The sequence below is a fragment of the Phodopus roborovskii genome, unplaced genomic scaffold (assembly GCF_943737965.1).
Source record: "Phodopus roborovskii unplaced genomic scaffold, PHOROB, whole genome shotgun sequence".
NCBI lineage: Eukaryota > Metazoa > Chordata > Mammalia > Rodentia > Cricetidae > Phodopus > Phodopus roborovskii.
This window is the reverse complement of record NW_026126517.1, coordinates 18,467,921-18,485,265: the sequence shown is the minus strand read 5'-3', so window position 1 is coordinate 18,485,265 and position 17,345 is coordinate 18,467,921. Positions and strand designations below refer to the sequence as shown.

The following is a 17,345-nucleotide window of genomic DNA, read 5'->3' as shown; positions in this document are numbered from 1 at the left end:
CCCCAGAAGTTGAGGTTCCTCAGTCCCTGAGCTCTGTGAGCTGAGGCCCAAAACAGGGAAGACTTGTCAGGGGGAGGGAGTATGTAGTTAGGCCAAGGAGACAAATGGCTGCCTAGAGAGTTTGTGGCCCTTCTCACTTCCTGGTGGGTTTGACAAGTCTCCACTTAGAAACACCAAGTACTCCCATAGAGAGGGAAACAGTAAATCAGTTCAGGAGACAGTGCCTGGCCTCCCATAGCTGCTGAGCAGTTAGAACAGGCCAGTTGGAATTTCCTAGGATTTGGGCTGCAGAGTGGACCTTGCGAGCCCCTGCAGAGAACTAAATTGCCGAAGGATTCTGTCCAAGAGAATCTCAAAGTAGACATAACCCTAATCAGGGGAAACACAAGAAGACATTAGTGGCGGGGCTGGCAGTCTGGGAGACAACACAGACTCCATGCTGGCTCTGAGTTTGTGCCTCTTGCCTACATCCCACACAGACGAATAGATGTTACAAGCTTGAGTTTACACAGGCATGGATTGAGCCTCCAGGGGGTAGAGATCTGTCTGGTCATGAAGTCCACATCATCACGGCTCAGCTCCTTCCACTTGAGGTCCCAGCCTGTCCACTCTTGGTCTAGAAGGCCCCATATTGAGTTTTAACAGGTGCTAGGAATGGGGTGAGACATGTGCTTGATGGGAGGTGTTGGAGCAGCAGTTTCCATTAGTTCTAGGATCTCAGCCCTCCATCTCCTGCATACAATTCTTCATCTTTATGCTCATACCAGCCAAACATCAGTCACTGTTCTTTTCATGCCCATTTTCCCCTGTATGAAAGGCTGGATGTTTCCATTTTCTTAAACAGCTTCGAACACACCCCCTTGTTCTTTCACAGTATCTGTAGGCTGGGAACTCCAGAACTATTTGGCTAGGATCTCTGCTTAGTGTCTCATTTCACAGGGTCTCAGTCATCTGACACCAGGCAGACTGTGTTCTCACCTGGAAGCCTGAGCAGGAGCCTTCTCCAAGCTGCTTCTGCAGTTGGCAGAATTCACTTCCCTTCGCATGTGGAACTGAGGAAGGAGCCCCAGCCTCTTGGCGGATGTTGGCTGTCAGCCACTTGCAAGTCCCGGAGGCCACCTAGTGCCTGCCATGTGCTTTTCTCTATAGGCAGTTCCTACTCTGGAGCCAGCATGAGAATGAGTTGCTTAGAGTCTTCTGTGTGGATGCGAGTGGCGTCACAGAAGTGGCAACCCATAACCATTGTCACCTTCTGTTGGGAAAGAGTGAGTGATGGCCTCATCTAGACCCAGATGGTATAACACAAAGTGCTGAGCACCAAAAGACAGGTGTACAAAGGCACCACTTTGGGGCGTTTGCCACACTGGTGAAGACTACTTTTAACATCCTGACAGAGGTCACATTTTAACGTTATCACCTCCTGTATGTCACATACTATGCTGGCTATTGAAGCTACAAAGAACATGAGACATGGCCTCTGCTTCAAATAGTTTACAGTAATTTTGGTGTGGAGGGAGATGATTTTTATGTAATTGGGAAGGTATGTTCAGGGATGTGGGTAGCCAGAGAAGTCAAGTAGAGGCATGCACAGGGACCAGTCAAATAAGCAAAGGTAGATATCAGCCAATGGGAGAGGCCAGAGCTGGGGAACAAAGGAGGAGTGTCAGGGGAGAAGGGGGATGGCCTGGTTTGGGCTCCATGTGCTGTGGTAAGGAGGTCAGCCATGATGTTGGAGATGGCTTGAAGCATAAGGGGAGAGATTGCATTGAATCCAGGTGGTAGCAGGGGTCTTATCCTATAATACTTCAACTTTTGCCCCTCAAATCCCATATGTACTACTGGTCTACCCCCAAGGTTGTTTTGCTCTTTGGCTAGCTAGGCTTTGTTCTCTGTGGATGCCTCTTGAGATAAGTGACCAGCAGAGTGAGATTAGGTTACACCATGGCCCTTTTCTGTAGTAGAATTAAATTGGTAGTTTGTGGTGAGGAAGTTTCACATCTTCTCAGAGTGTCAGTTGGCAATGCTGAAGTGGCAGAAGTTGGTTTCTCTGCAAAAATGTCTCCAAGGTCATTATAGAAAACTATCCACCTGGAAAGCCTTAGAGAAATTCTCCAAACCCAGACTCATAAGTGTGATGACAAATGACTTAGATTGATCCTATCTTCGCCGTGTTCTCATTAAAAAAAAAAAAAAAATGTATCATGTGCATGTTCCTTTGTGTGCAGATGTATGTGTGGGCACGTGTGTGGAGGCTAGAGACAACCTCAGGATTTATCCTCAGAAAGAGTGTTCATCTCCTTTGAGACAGCTCTCACTGCCCCAAAACTCACCAGTTAGGTTAGCTGGATCTGCCCATCTCCACCTTCCATCTCTGGGATCACAGACACACACATCACACCCAGCACTTTTATGTGGGCTCTAGGGACTGAAGTCACACCCATGCTTGGAAGGTGGGCCACTGTACTGATGAAGCACTGTACCATGGAGACCTTCTGTATCATTTTTACCTACAGTTCTTAGCATGTATAAATGTAGGTGGTGATGCCCACTCCATCAGAAATGGCTTATGCATTTGATGAGTTGATAGAAGGGAGGCTGATGAGGTGCCAGTCCTAGCTGAGGAGCTATTGGCAATTGATAAGTGCTGGGGAACAGGTAGTCATTTTTCTTCATAGCTATGACTGCTGGCAGGTTGCCCATGCTCCAATGGATGGTTCTATGTGAACACCAATATAGGCAGCAATAACTGGGTTCGGGGTGTCATTTTTAAATGGAGATGCCTTGAGGAGGAGGAAGAGGAAAAAGAGACAAAAAGAATGGAGACAGTAGGAGAAGGTATTTGAGTTGAATATGACCAAAATATATTATATGCATGCGTGAAATTGTCAAAGAATAAAAATAGTATTTAAAAAGAAAGGAAAGAGGAAAAAAATTACATGAAGCAACGTCTGTACATTGTGTAACAGATATTCTGATACTGTTAGTTCTTCCCCCCTTTTGGCTTTTTGAGGCAGGGCTTCTCTGTGTATCCCTGGCTGTCCTGAAATTCACTCTGTAGACCAGGCTGGCCTCAAACTCACAGAGAATGTCCTGCCTCTGCCTCCTGAGTACTGGGATTAAAGGCGTGCACCACCACCTCGCCACCTCCCCTTTCTTATACCTGTTTATTGAAGTGGCTTAGGACGGTCTCCCCAAGTGCAGAAGCCATGTTTCCCAGTCTGTATATTGTCAGCTGTTAACACGGTATCTGGTGACAGACTTTGGGTGAATACTTGCTTGTCAGGCAATGCATGCATGAATGAATGAATAAATGAATGAATGAATGAATGAGCAGAGAAGTGATTGAATGTTAAAGCAATACTATTGTGTCTTGTAGGAAGTCCATGTTAGATCATCATTTACTTTACATTGTCATACCCAGAAACAGAGAAGTCACCATTGGTCCCAGCCCCCATCACCTGTGCTGATTCCTGGAGGACTCTGAAGTGACACCTCACTGTCTTTTCATCTGTATGACCCAGCCAAGTTATACCATCCCCTCAAACCTCACTTTTCCTAGTATGAAAACCTACTAGTACCTGACCCAGACTGTAGAAGAGGGGTTTACTGAGACTGTTTACATGTGAAGTGATCTGTATAGCATCCAGACCCGAATTTGCTCCATGGATTAGTCCTCGGTGACTAATCCATAGGCATCCTAGGATGACAAGGACTCTGTCTAGTCTGTGCTCCTCTGACCCAGTGCAGCTGTGAGTCACACAGCCTCTTCTGCAGCTCTGGGATGAAACCACTTCAGGACTAACCCCATCCTCACTGCAGTATTTTTAGCTGATTCTAGTGGTTAGAGAATGAGGAGGTGGGGATGGGAGGGAAGAGAAATTAGTGTCTGTTGTCATCTGCAACCTGAAATGACTTCTTTTCATCGGTCCTCCAGGGTCTGTTGTTCCCTGGTGTGGGATTGGGTGAGTGGGGGGGGGGCTTCTCTCTGCTTGCAACCGCAACTGCTGTAACCCTCTCCCACTTTCACCCTGAGCCCCATTCATACCTCAGACCCCACACAAGAAGGTGTGGGTTCTAATCTCGCCTGTTGCTTGAGCTAATGAGTGGTTCTGAGCATGTCTGTTTGCCTCTCTGTTGCCTCCTTTTGTATGTCTGTGAAATTATAATGGCTGGCTGCTCTAGAACTGTGGGACTTTTATGAGGACCCCAGAAATGATTAAGGAAATATCTTTGGCACAGCTTTGACCCCACCCCATGCTGGGGTGACATGTTCCCTGGCTCCATCCTTTTCCTTCCTGAGGGGTTCTCTGCATCTCTCTTTAGAGCCACTCCCCAGGACTGTCAGCCTGAGTTACTTCTGAGGGTTCTGTGAGTCTGCATTCACACACACACACACACACACACACACACACACACACACACACACACACACTACAGCACCCTGAAAGACACAGTCTTCATTATTCAGTAGACAGCCTAGCTGTCCTCTGTAGGGTTGGCATGGCTCTCAACAGTGTCTGTCACTGTAGCTCTGAGACAGCCTGGTCTCCATGATGTTCTATAGAACCTCCTTGGCTGATGAGACTGAAAAGATGGACACCTTAAGTATGACTTTGAGCCCAGGGGGGTGTTAAAGAACTAACCTAGATCTTACACTCAGAAACCACTCCACAGAAAAGCATGGGAAAACCTGCAGAAATAGTTGATTCCTGTATCAAAGAGTCATAAAGTGGGAATTGCGGCCTTATTTATTGAGCACCTGCTGTTGGCAGGGTACTGGGCTGAACGTCAATATCTGTCATCTCATTCCTGGCTCATGGTGCCTCTGGCTTTCTTGGGGCAAGACAGCGGTCTCTTTTGAGCCTCAAATTCCCAAGGGATAATACTAGTTTGGACTGAACTTTAGAAGCCCTTATACTCTTTCTAAGAAGATATTCCAGTAGGGACCCCCTAAAGAGGGCCACGGTGACTTCAGAGCCGGTGTGTTTGTATGCATGTGTGCTTACATGACTGCACACGTACAAGCCACAGGTCAACACCAAGCACCTTCCTCTGTCAAATCCATCCTTATTTTTTGATATATGGTCTTTTGCTGAACCTGAAGTTCACGGATCAGCTAAATTAGCTGGCCAGTGAGCCCAAGTAGTCATCCTGTCTCCACCTCCCTATGCTGGGAAAGGGATCATTTGTCATACTGCCTGCCGTTTATGTGGGTGCTGGGGATCCGAACTCTGATGCCCATGCTTGTGCATCCCCTTACCCACTGAACACCTCCCCAGTCGCCCAGAATTGTCCGTGGGCACACGCCCACTTGCAGTGCTGGCTAGATGATTGATGTGGTGGGCCTTGTTGCTGTCCCTTTGTCCTTCCCTCCATTCACAACCTCTTAGTGACCATCACTTTCCTCCTGATTGAGTCTAAGCGCCACTCCTGGGTAGCCTGGGTCATCCATCCTCCTCTTAGATTTTTCTGTCCCATCCTCCAGCACCAGCTGGTTTCCACCATGGCCCATTCCTTGAGCTATCTAGAAACCTTTTCTTTCTTGCCAAATCTGAAACATTCTCAAGACCGTTCCAGAATATAGATGGTTTCAGCAGAGAGGGAATCTGGGTCGCTGAGCACCCAACCTTGAAATGCTTCTATTAGCGTGGAGCTTCCATTTATCCTTGGAAAACTGTGAAGATTGATGGGCTAATAGGCACAGGCATGTGTGCAGATGTTATTTTTGCTCAGTGTCTAATATATGCAAGACACCACGCTGTGCTCTTCAAATTCATTGCCTGATCTTAACCGTGAGCCTTTCTGAAGAAGTGAGCATAGTTACCCCAACTCCAGAAATTACGGATCCCTTAGGGAGAAATTACTTGCCCACTGTCGTCTTCCATCTAGAAAGAATTTGGTTCCCAGTAACAAGCTTTTTGATACAGCAGACAAGCACACCTGTGCCTCTCTGCAACCCCCACCCCATCATGTGGGAGGAAAGGTATAGCTGGTAACCGCCTCAAAGTGTGAGGAAGTGTGTTTGTGATGTCGCCACCCATGGGCTAATGGCTGGTGTCCCAATTACAAAGGGCTGCCTCCCTGAAGCAGAGGCCACATGGCTTCCAGCTCTTTTTTAGCAAGAACAAAACAAGGCCTCCCATTTATTTGGGCCACTGAGCTCTGCCACATAAACACACTGGAAACCTAAACAGCATTTTTCCTGCTAACCACCCGCCTGAGAAGGCTGTTTGATGGAGGGCTTGCAGACAGAGAGGCTTCACCTCCCTGGAGTTCTCTGGGGAGGGCCTGCACACCTAATGCCCCAAATAGCTCATCTTTTTTCTTTCTCTGATGGGTTCTATGAAAAAGTTCAGTGTATTTTCCTCCCCGTTGACTGGCCTTGGAAGCAACGGCCAAAGGCTTGCTATTGCATTGATTATTAGATACAGCCAGGCCATTAACCCGGCTGACTGAAAGGGCTCTCCACTGGGAGCCTGACTCTGACACAGGCCGTCAGGATCAATACATCTTTCTCCATTAGGTGCATTTCCTCTGCCGGAAATGGGTCTGCCCATTACAGTTGATGCTTATTGACAGGCCTCTCTCCTACCCTCTCAAAGCCCCCTGGGAAGCCCCACAGGGACATGTGCCAAGACTCTGGGGATGAGTTTGTTTAGTAGAACTACCTCTGTTCTCAGCAAGTAGTTGGACTCCCTTGTGTGAATGTGATAGAATGAACATCTTTATTGTGTAGGAAAGAGAGACCAGGTACAGAAGGGCAGGATCAGTTAGAAAATAGTGAGCTCACAAGGTTGGACTCATGAACAAACTTTATGAGCACAGACGCCATTGGGCAACCAGGAAATGTCATCATAATGTCTGGGAGAAAAGATGATTCCCTCAGACATCAAGGAAAGGGCCAGGTGATGGCAAGCTCCCTGCAGTCAAGGGATAACCCTCACTTAGGGTGGCAGGAGGGACCTCAAAATACCTTGAAGGCAACCTTCCTGTGGGCTTGTTCATCACACACACACACACACACACACACACACACACACACACACACACACACACACACACACTTGAGAACATGAAAACTAAACACCAAACTGGGAAGTGTCTGATTGCTGGTGCTTTCCTTCACAACAGTGTGGCCAGTCCCTGAGCTTGCCCTGGCGGCCTTACTAACCCCCGCTGCTGCCCATTCTTGGTGTGTGTGGCTCTTAGCTGATCATCACATGCAGCTCACACTCATTGGACCTCTGACTGCCAACTGAAGAGGAGGCCGAATCTTTATAACTCTTCCTGAACCTGGTGGGAGAACAGATGTCTCAGTTGATGGGCAGTGATGGTGAGAGACCCTGAGCCTTTGAGGTCAGTGTTTACATACAAGTTAGTTGTATGGTTCTGGGAGCATCTGGGGTCTGGCTGCTGACGTGCCTGCTATCGTCTTGGCTGTGTGGTTTTCATCTGTCTTCTCATTCCCACATCCATGTGCTCTGCCCAGCCCTGAAGCCATCCTAAGACAAAGGAAGAGAGAGGAAGTGTGCTGACTGTGGTCTGCGCTGGGATTGAGTCTTCATTAAGATTAAAATCCAAAAGAAATGGTTAGGAAGCAAAAGCAACCGATTCTCATGATGGAGATGGGGCCAGAGAGGAAGGAGCAAGAGACAGATGGGGATGGGGGGGGGGCACAGAGAGAAAGGGACACAGAGATGACACAGAGAAACAGACAGAGACAGACAGAGAGAATGAATAGTGTCAGGATACTTCTCCCTTTTAGATAAGCAGGTTTTTATTTTGCTTTATGTTTGGGGCCATAAGAGCATTTTTAAAAAAAGATTTATTTATTTTATTTTATGAGTGTTATTGCCTGTATTATGTATGTGTACCATGTGTGTGCCTGGTCCCTATGGAAGCCAGAAGAAAGTATTAGATCCCTTAGAGCTGGAGTTACAGGTGGTTGTGAGCCACCGTGTGTGTTCTGATACCTCTGGTCCCAGACCCTCTGCAAGAGCAACAAGTACTATAAACTGCTGGGCCGTCTCTCCAGCCCTGCAAATGTCTTTGTCCATTGTTCCTACAGAGAAGGGGTTTGGCTGTGCCCACAGTTCTCAAGGCAGGAGGAAGAGCCTCCCTTGGCTGATGCAGTAAGGTAAATGCCCGGCTTAGTTCCAGAGAAACTGACTCTGAAGTCCCCCATGTCCCTACCCTCTCTTTATTCCATGGAGTCTGAAATACAGCTGGTGTCTGGAACAGGTCTAAACAAGCTTGAGTTGAACAATGCTTTGACCACTTCTCCCTGGGTCTACAAAGAGAACAGAACTAGTAACCCACCAGCTAAGATCCTTCCCCAGGCTGGGCCTCAGATCACTATAACAATGAGTGGGTCTCCTACTTTGACCCAAAGCTGCCAGCTTCTTTTGGGTGGATGACAGGAAGGGGAAAGTAGCCAAGGCTACTGAGACCCTGCAATTCCAGACCTCCGCAGGTGTTGATCACATGCCTTAATTGCGAAACCAAAAGCCTTAGATACCCTAAAGTTACACACACACACACACACACACACACACACACACACACACACACACACACACACTCCAGACATAGTATCTCTGTGTAAAAGCTCTGGCTTCCCTGGAACCCACTCTGACCTCAAATTCATGGAAATCTGCCTGCCTCTGCCTCCCGAGTACTGGGACCAAAGACATGTGCCACCACCAGCCAAGCATAAAAGTCCAACTTTCTTAAGCTTTGACATGATACTCAAAGTTTGAGACTTTTGAAACATTTTGGATTTCAAATGTTTTCATAAGGTGTGCTTGATCTGTTATGAAACCTTTAATCCAAACACTAGGGAGCAAGAGTCAGGTGGATCTTTGAGTTCAAGGCCAGCCTGATCTACAGTGAGTTCCAGGACAGCCAGTGCTACATAGTGAGACCCTATCTCAAAGGAAAAGAGATGGGGGCAGGGTATTTGGTGACCTAATAGGTCAGAGAAGATGATAGGGTGGAGTCCAGAAAGGCCATCTTAACTCTGCACAGCTTTTCACCTCCCTTTATCTCCACGAGGAAATGACAGATGACAAGCGATAACTAGCAGTCTACTGACTTGCACCCAGAAAGGCCAGAGATTAGGGAAGTTTTGGGTAAACCAGCTCTGGGCTGCTAGTTTCAGTGATTAACAACAGGCATGTGTGCTTATCTGGGCGGGGGCTCTTCCTACCATGAATACAGCAATAACCCGGCCATGTTTGTGCAAATAAGCACTCCCAAATCCCCAAAACACCTCTGAAACCTGGCAGTTTGTGATGAGGGATGCTTCAACCTGTGTTTTTGGAAGAGTGATGATTTTGTTCTTGTGGTGAGTTGTACCTTAACAAGAGGAAGTTTAACAGACTAAAAGAGACCACTTTGGTGACCACTGCCTGCCTGATCTATATCGTCCCATTGCAGCCAGCTGAACAGGTACAGTTTCCACCAATGGATCTGTCTCTAAGGTACAGATCACATGTAACCCTCCCCAGTAGGAGTTCCCACATCCTTAAGCCCTGGCTCTGTCCACCAGGCTATCTTTGGGTAAGGATCATGATGTTAACTCATTGATCTCTTAATATATAATCTCTTGGCTTGTGTGTATGTATGTGCATATGTGCATACATGTAGATGTATGTTTGTAGGCATATAGAATATGTGTACACGTATGTGAAGAGGAGAGGTCAAACTTACGTGTCATTCCTAAGCAGCCAAGCACCTTGGTTTTTAAGACTGTGTCTCTCTCTGATTGGCCTGGAACTCACTGAGTAGGCTAGAATGGCTGGCTAGGGAACCCCAAGGATTCAGGTGTCTGTGCTCCACAACTCTGGGATAACAAAAGCAGCACTATGGCTGGACATTTTTTTTTTGTTGTTGTTGTTGTTGTTTTTGTCTTTGTTTTTTAAACATGGATTCTAGGGCTCTACACTATCACCCACACCCCTCACTTAGCAACTTACAAGGTGGGCAATCTCAGCTGTCATTGTCACCACCTCGGACATCATATGCTCAGCACATTACAGCAGCTAAGGCTACATCTGAGGTACAAAGGTTCCTGCCTTGAGTCCACAGGGTGGCTGGTGAGCTTTGGGATAGCAATGGCCATTTCACTGAGCTGGGGCAACTTCCTGTCTTCTATAGCTGAAGGGACAGGCAGTCTGTAGTTTGTCGGGAGGTTGTAACATCTACTCTGTGCCTAGTATTCAAACTCATTCTCTCTCCCCTAATCTCACTTTTTTTTTAACAGAGAGAGAAATACATGGAAGATCACCTCTTGTCCTCTGCTCTCAAAGTGGCTGCCAGCCTCAGGCACAATGCTGAGCTGCCCCAGGTCATGCCAAGGTGCACAGAATCAGCAGACAGCCCCACAAAGCCTCTGGTGTTTCTACCTAAAAGCTACCTACAAAAGAAAAAGGGTTCATTGGGCTGGGAATGTGGCTGTGAGTGTTTTCCCTGTATGCACAAAACACTGGACTCCAGGCCCAGTACCATGTGGTGGCTCACAACCATCTGTAACTCTGCTTCCCGGGCATCCAGTTCCTCTTCTGGCCTTCTGGTCACCAGGCATGCACATGCTATGTGCATACAGGCAAAACAAACCTATGCACACACATACATAAAACAAGCATGATGGCACATTCTAAAATGTCACCATCAGGAGGGATAGGCCAAGAGGATCAGAAGTTCAAAGTCATCCTTGGGCTAAGTGAGACTCTGTCTCCAAAAACAGCTTTGTTTCACACAGATAATGCTCTGAAATATCTCTCCACTGTCCCTCTTAGCACCAGTGGGTTTGTTGAATGTCTGGATGCTGCTACTGAGAAACAGAATTGACTCCATCCATGTCAGCGCAGGATGGCACAGACTATTAAACTGACTTTGAGCAGAGTCATCAGTTAATTGGGCCATATTTTAATTCAGTTAAATGTGTTAGGTGTGAAAAAATTAACAATTACTATCCTGCAGGGTGAGAAAAAATTTTTAACATTTTAGAGTTCATATTTAATATTTCTAGAATATAAGGTTGTCTTGGAGACATGGAGAAGAGCTATAATTAATTTAATTCTGGTTATATAGGGTGATTTATCCACTAGGAAGATTCTGTACTTGGCCTTGTGTCTTCTCTTCACAAATAGCTCTTTTGAACGTAGACAGCTGACGCACAGAGAATGGGGTGGACACTGAGGCTGTATATCTGTCTGAGAGCTACTCAGAGTGGACCACAGTACAACAGAGAAAAGCATCTCTATGCCCCAGATCTGAAATCCAAAAGGCTCTAAAATCCCCATGATGCTTTGTTTTTAACCATTTTGGATTTCAAGTCTTCAGATTTATGGTGCTCAACTGTCAGTCTATGCAAATACCCTCAAAGCCAAAATGCTACAAAATTGGGAGCACTTCTGGTCCCCTGGAGGAATTTTGGATAAGGATGACTCAGTCTGCAGTTGGGAAGTTCAGTGAGTTTGTTTTGTATTCACTGAACCGAGGTTTTACTCTTTTGAGGGAATACATTCAGTGTATTTCCAACTGGTTTGTACTACGGGCCTCAGGTAGCTGAGTCATAAGCTATACCTCTGAATGAATAAGAGGGATGGTTTACCACAGAGGATCTCAGGTCTAGGATAACCTGTCCCCTGTGTTAGGGGTGTGTTCAGAAGATGGTCCTTGGACAGGAAATCAGATCTCAGTTGTAACTCAAAAGAAATGTCTAGATCATAGACAGACGACAGACACACAGAAGTAAGAGTCAAGCTGAGAAGCAAAGTTTTAGGTACTGGATATCCGATAACAAGCTCTGTTTATGACCCCTAGGCCTGGCTGTCTACCTAGACTAAGCACTGAACTCCTGGCCCATTATTCCTGCCCCAAAACTGCCAGAATTCTGTCTGTCTCTCAGAGCTGTCTCCACTGCAGCTTCAGCTTTCAGGGTCTTGCAATGGCATGCCAGTTTTGCTCAGCACCTCAAACACCCTTTCCAGCACCCCTCCTTTGAACAACCTGCTGATCTGTCCTGGAGGCCTCTGCAGAGCTCAGACTGCCATTGGGGCACTAAGAGTAAATGGTATCTGTTAAGCACTGCATGATGCTCTGGCCTCTCTCAGTGTCATTTCCTGGTTGTTCTTGGTTTGGTCCTCACTCTTTCTTATAGCGATTGTCAGAACTCCAGTTTGGAGGAGTGTGGTACACCTGATGCTCCTAGTGTGACTGCCTTGAGCTAGTAGCTTGTGTGATGTCCAGTGAATAAAGGTCATCACCATTTCCCCCAAAGCAGGTAAACCTGCCCCTGGCACCTCTGATTTTAATTCTAGGGTAGTATGATGCAATGTTTGAGGACCCTGAGCCCAGGACTCCCCACTGTGGAGGCAGACTCCCTCTTACCTGAGCTCAGCCACAACAACCCTTCATGTTCCCCTCTGAGATGCCATTTGTGGATCTCCTTATTTTGTTTGGTCTTTGCTTTTGTTTTTCTTTTGTTGTGTGAACCCTCTACCAGCAAAACCATTGCTTTCTCCCTCTGTATACTCCTAACTGTTCAGACCCTGGTAGTTGTTCTGAGTTAGCAGGAGGGTCTGGCCCACAATGAGATTCTATAGAACCAGGGTAGCAGGGGGCTCCACTCAAAGAGCAAGAAAGTAGGGGGTTCCAGTCAAGTTCCATGGAGTATGCTGCTTGAGCTTGTAGCATACATAGTGTCCAACAGTCGAAGAAGATTCTACTTCCCTCAAAACAAGGACATCTCTCATGGTTCCTTTTCAAGTGTAGCACGGTGCCTTTGCAGTGCTTCTCAACCTGTGGTCAAATATCAGATCTCCTGCATCATAGATATTTACATCATGACTTATAATTCACAGTAGCAAAATTACAGTTACGAAGTAGCAACAAAGTAATGTTATGGTTGGGGGTCACCACAACTTGAGGAGCTGTATTAAAGAGTCACAGCATTAGGGCAGTTGTTGAGAACCGCTGTCTTAGAGTAACGTGGAGTATAGTCTGAGGGAATCAAGAGCAGAGCATATGGTGGGGTCTGGATCAGCCAAGGAAACCAGAGAACATTGGCTGAGCTTCTCCTTTTCATTTGATTCCCTGCAGAGTCACAGGCAGGGGGTGAGGGGACAACAAAAAGGACAGAGGGGAGGGACTAGGAGAAAGGGAAGGACTGAGATGAGGAAGAAAGGGGGAAGAAGGGAGAGATGCGTCATAGGTGAACTAGCAAGAAAGGTACTTTGTAAACCTCCTTCAAAAGCATGACCTTGAGGCATGACCTCCACATCCAAAGATCTGAAGATCCTGGGAGCTACCGGAGGATTCCCGGCAGAGCCCACCATAGGTGGTTGGTTGATGGCCTCCCTCCCAGTGTCTGGGGCCCTCCCAGTGGTCTGTTTGGCTCGTCCATCAGCCCTTACTCTGTATCACCTGAGCTGGTCCCCTCCTTAGTAGTCTGGAGACTTGGTGCTGTTTTTCATAGTGAACTACAAATGAATGCTAGATGTCAGTGAGGACCGGGATGGATGTTCCATGTGACAGAATGTCAGGAACTCACAAATAGTCCCTCTTACTGGTCTCAGGTGAGGCCATCCTACCTGCTGCAATGCCCCTCTGAGCCTGGACTCCCACACTCCAGGCTGAAGGGGCAGCTCTCTGTCTGCTGAAGGATCCAGCAGACTCTGAAGCCACCCCTCTGCCGGCCTCTGAGTTGCTCTGAGAGGAGCAGATGCTTGACTGTAGTCAGCACACTCCCACTTGCCCTTGGCATTGGCTCCACGGTGTGGGCCGTGAGGGTGGCATACTATGGCAACTCTCTTGAGCTGAGCAGAGCTGGAAGTCTTCTGCCACTGTTCCGAGTCTGCCTGTTCTGTGGGCTGAGTTCTGGGAACATGCTCAATCCGAATTGTAGCCAGCTTGCTTTGGATCTCCAGGCCCCCGTAGAAATGGGGTTTTCCCTTCCTAGGGAATTTTACTACTCTGCTTCAGATGTATAAATACTTTCTAGAAACCTTTAGAAATACATTTAGAGACCAGTGGGTAAAGGTGTTCCCCACAAAGCCTAGCAAATTGAGTTTAATCACTTATGGAAGGAGAACCAACTTATACAAGTTGCCTTCTGGACCTCACCACTATGTATCTCCCTAAAAAGGGATGGGGGGAGCTGGGTAATGGTTCAGCGGTTAAAAGCACTGGCTGCCCTTCCAGAGGACCTGAGTTTGATTCCCAGCACCCACATGCTGGCTCAAAATCATCCAAAACTCCAGTTCTATGGGACCCAATACCATCATCCAACCTCTGCAGGTTCCAGGCATGAACATAGTCCATATACATGCATGCGGACAAGACACACATAAAATAAAATAAATCTGAAAAGAAAGGTTAAAAAAATATCTAAGACATGATTCTTGGAGACAGTTCCTTCTCCAGGGCCCCGGGCCCTTTGTGCTGCAGCCAGCACAGCTAACCCTCACTAGAATGGATGTGTTAGATGTGATACCCTTCCACAGAATGAAAGTTTCCATCTTGTCTTCTCCAAAAAGAACTGTTTGGGTTTTCCTTAACCTTTATCGTAGACTTATCACATTCAAATCTTTCATTATCTCTCTCCATTCTTTCCCTTTGAACCTTCTCCAAAACAAGTCTTTTAAGTTAGGGAGACCGTAACTTAATTAGATCTCTCATTTCCCGAGGATTCTTGTGGCTCCTCCAAAGAAATAAATTAAATTTCAGTCCGATATATTTCACTGGGGGAAGGGTGCGAGAAAAATGAGATTGGATGCTTTATATAAATAGCACATTGTCTGGGCTGAAAATGAGTTTTCCTCATTCCAGTTGTTTTTGGAACAATGGGTCCTTTTGGGAACATTTAATCTAGGCTCCAGCTCCCTACAACCGGTGGGCTTTCGCATATATGTGTCGTCTCTTCCTAAAATATCGTGGCAGGGGTCTCAGCTGGGGAGAACCTTTCAAAGGTGTGTATGGTCGTAAGGGTGAGAGAGAGCCATGCTTCCAGCTTCCTTTCTTTCCAGGGGTCTGCCTCTTCCTTCTGGGACTTCCTTAGTGGTAGCTTGTCTTTCACAGAGCTGGTCCAGGTAGTGGGCCACAGGGGAGTCAGGCTGGGAGGAAAGCCAGGCCTGACTTAGCTCTCAGCTGGTAACAGAACTCCAGGCCCTGTGCTCTGCAGCGCCCCAGGCAGACTGTTTGAAGCCCATTTCTCCACTGCTCTCCTGTGGAGCTTTCCTTGGTGGACTGAACTGGGCTCACAAATGATGTCTGAGGTCTCTCCCAGGCTGACACAGAGACTCTCACAATACTCATTGTTCTTAGTGGTCCACAGAGGGGTCACGAGAGAAAGACAGACCCAGGTGACACAGGCAAACAGGAAAAGGATACTTAGAAAGAGTGACAGTTCAATTTGAATTCTTTCCCTCCCCCCCCCCATGACTCCAAGTCAGTGTAATGCAAGGGGGACAAAAATGATCCCTTATTGATGACTTGTTTTGAAAATGATCGCTTACTGGCCACCTGTGATGTGTTAGCACTGCCCAAGACTCCATGTACTTACTATCCATCTCTACATCCTGTGACAGAGTAGAGGACTCTGTATCTTCCTCCACCTCCTTCCTCCAGGAGTCAATACCCCTCTTCGGTGCTGTCATTAGACTCTGTGTGTTGTCAGAGCTCTCAAGTTTTCCCTCCATTCCTATTACTGCTACTACTATTACTACCACCACTACTACTACTGTTATTGAGACAAGGTCTCACTGTGTAGCCCTGGCTGTCCTGGAATTCACTATGAAAACCAAGCTGAACTCTGTTTCCCCCAACACTGGGTCAGAGGTGTGCACCACCATACCCAGCTCCCTCCGTTGTTCTTGCCCCAGATAGTTAGCTTACAGCTCCTGTGTTCTGCCTACTTGGCTGACTTCCATGTGAATCTGGTTCCCAGCACCCAGAGAGGTGCTGATGAAACAGTTGACAGTGAGTAGTAACTTGTGTGCACGTGGACATGAATGCAGAGAGGCATGACCAGCACTGTAGCTGGATCCCCAAATCCACAACTCTGTGGCTTTGGTAGACCTGGCCTTGCAGTGCTCCTTGAAAGCTCGTGTGCAGTGCCTCGCCGCTGTGAGTCTCCCATAGATACCGGCCCCACCATCAGGAGGGCTATGAGCAGTCTCTCCAGAAGTAACTGATGTTACTGTTCCTATCTCTATTTTACCCAATATTATCAGTCCCCAAAGATGTCTGTGACATAATTGGAGGTGATGGATACACCTGGGTGGATGGGGCATGGAGAAGGAGGAAGTGCGTTTATCTAAGTGTCCATGGAGACATTTAGCCCCACCTCCTCACCCATCCATCAAGGGTTGTAAGAATCTTCTCTGCAGGGGGATCTAGGTCATTGGAAATGAGTGGGTGAAAATCAAGGAGAAGTACAGACATGACAACTTTTAGGGAAGTGAAAAATAAAACCCTAATGTGGAAACAACTGAAAATAGACGGTACTGGATGTCAGGCTGCATGCAAATCCGATGTTAATTGCATGGAAATTAATGATGAGTCCTACCTTCAGTCTGTCTTCCTGTGACCCTTGAGCAGCCCCTGCTGCAGGCTTCTTTCCTATGCCACATAACAGTGCCAGGAAGGCAAACTCTGATGTCGCCCCCTGCCCACTCCACCCCAGTGAGAGAAACTGAGAGGAAGGCTAAAAATACCAACAATAGATATTTGATTTCTTTTCACAGACAAAAAGCTCTGGCATCCACAGGAGGAAGAAGTGTTCAAGCAGCATGTGACTGGTTGGTATGAAATAAATAAATTGAGAAAATAGCCTGTAATTAACTCTGAGTGTCTGTGAGGAGTGCGGGTGTGCGGTCTTTTTCTAATGGACCCTTCCAGGAGGGGGTGAGCCAAATGTGACTGGCCCATTTATCAAGTCGCCTGCCTCCTCTGCCCTGGCCCCAGGGTATGTGTCTCTCCTTGGATCGGTTTAAAGGTTTTCAGAATCTTTGTAAGGCTTACATTTCCTGAGCCCTGCCAGTCACCTCGAGATTCACTGTGCGTGTGTGGGTGCCAGACTGGCCAATTTAGAAAACCATCCTACTTAATCATTTGCCAGGATGCCATTTCCAAGAGAAGCCCACAGGCCACCTTCCTGGGGCTTCCTTTGGCTTTGGAGATACAGGAGCTCCAGATAGTGCTAAAGGACAGGGTGTATGCAAGGAAACTACTCTGCGGAGACAGGATTTGGAGTTAACCCAAGGATGCTTCCTGGAGAGCAGCTTTGGGTTTTTTTTTTTAGGGAGTTGTGGGATGAGAAGGCAATACCACTTTCTGGA

At 47.2% G+C, this 17,345-nt stretch overlaps 1 protein-coding gene across 2 annotated transcripts in view; it reads left to right on the top strand.

Moving 5' to 3' along the window:
• The window catches only part of Ubash3b (ubiquitin associated and SH3 domain containing B), a 139,484-nt gene that overhangs the window by 86,317 nt on the left and 35,822 nt on the right, over window positions 1-17,345 (top strand). Inside the window, exon 2 of one of the 2 annotated variants that reach the window (XM_051197161.1) lies at window positions 16,752-16,805. In XM_051197161.1, the coding sequence (XP_051053118.1) occupies window positions 16,752-16,805 (54 nt within the window). Of the gene's footprint in view, window positions 1-16,751; window positions 16,810-17,345 lie in introns of both variants that reach the window. The other variant, XM_051197160.1, reaches the window with a different exon arrangement.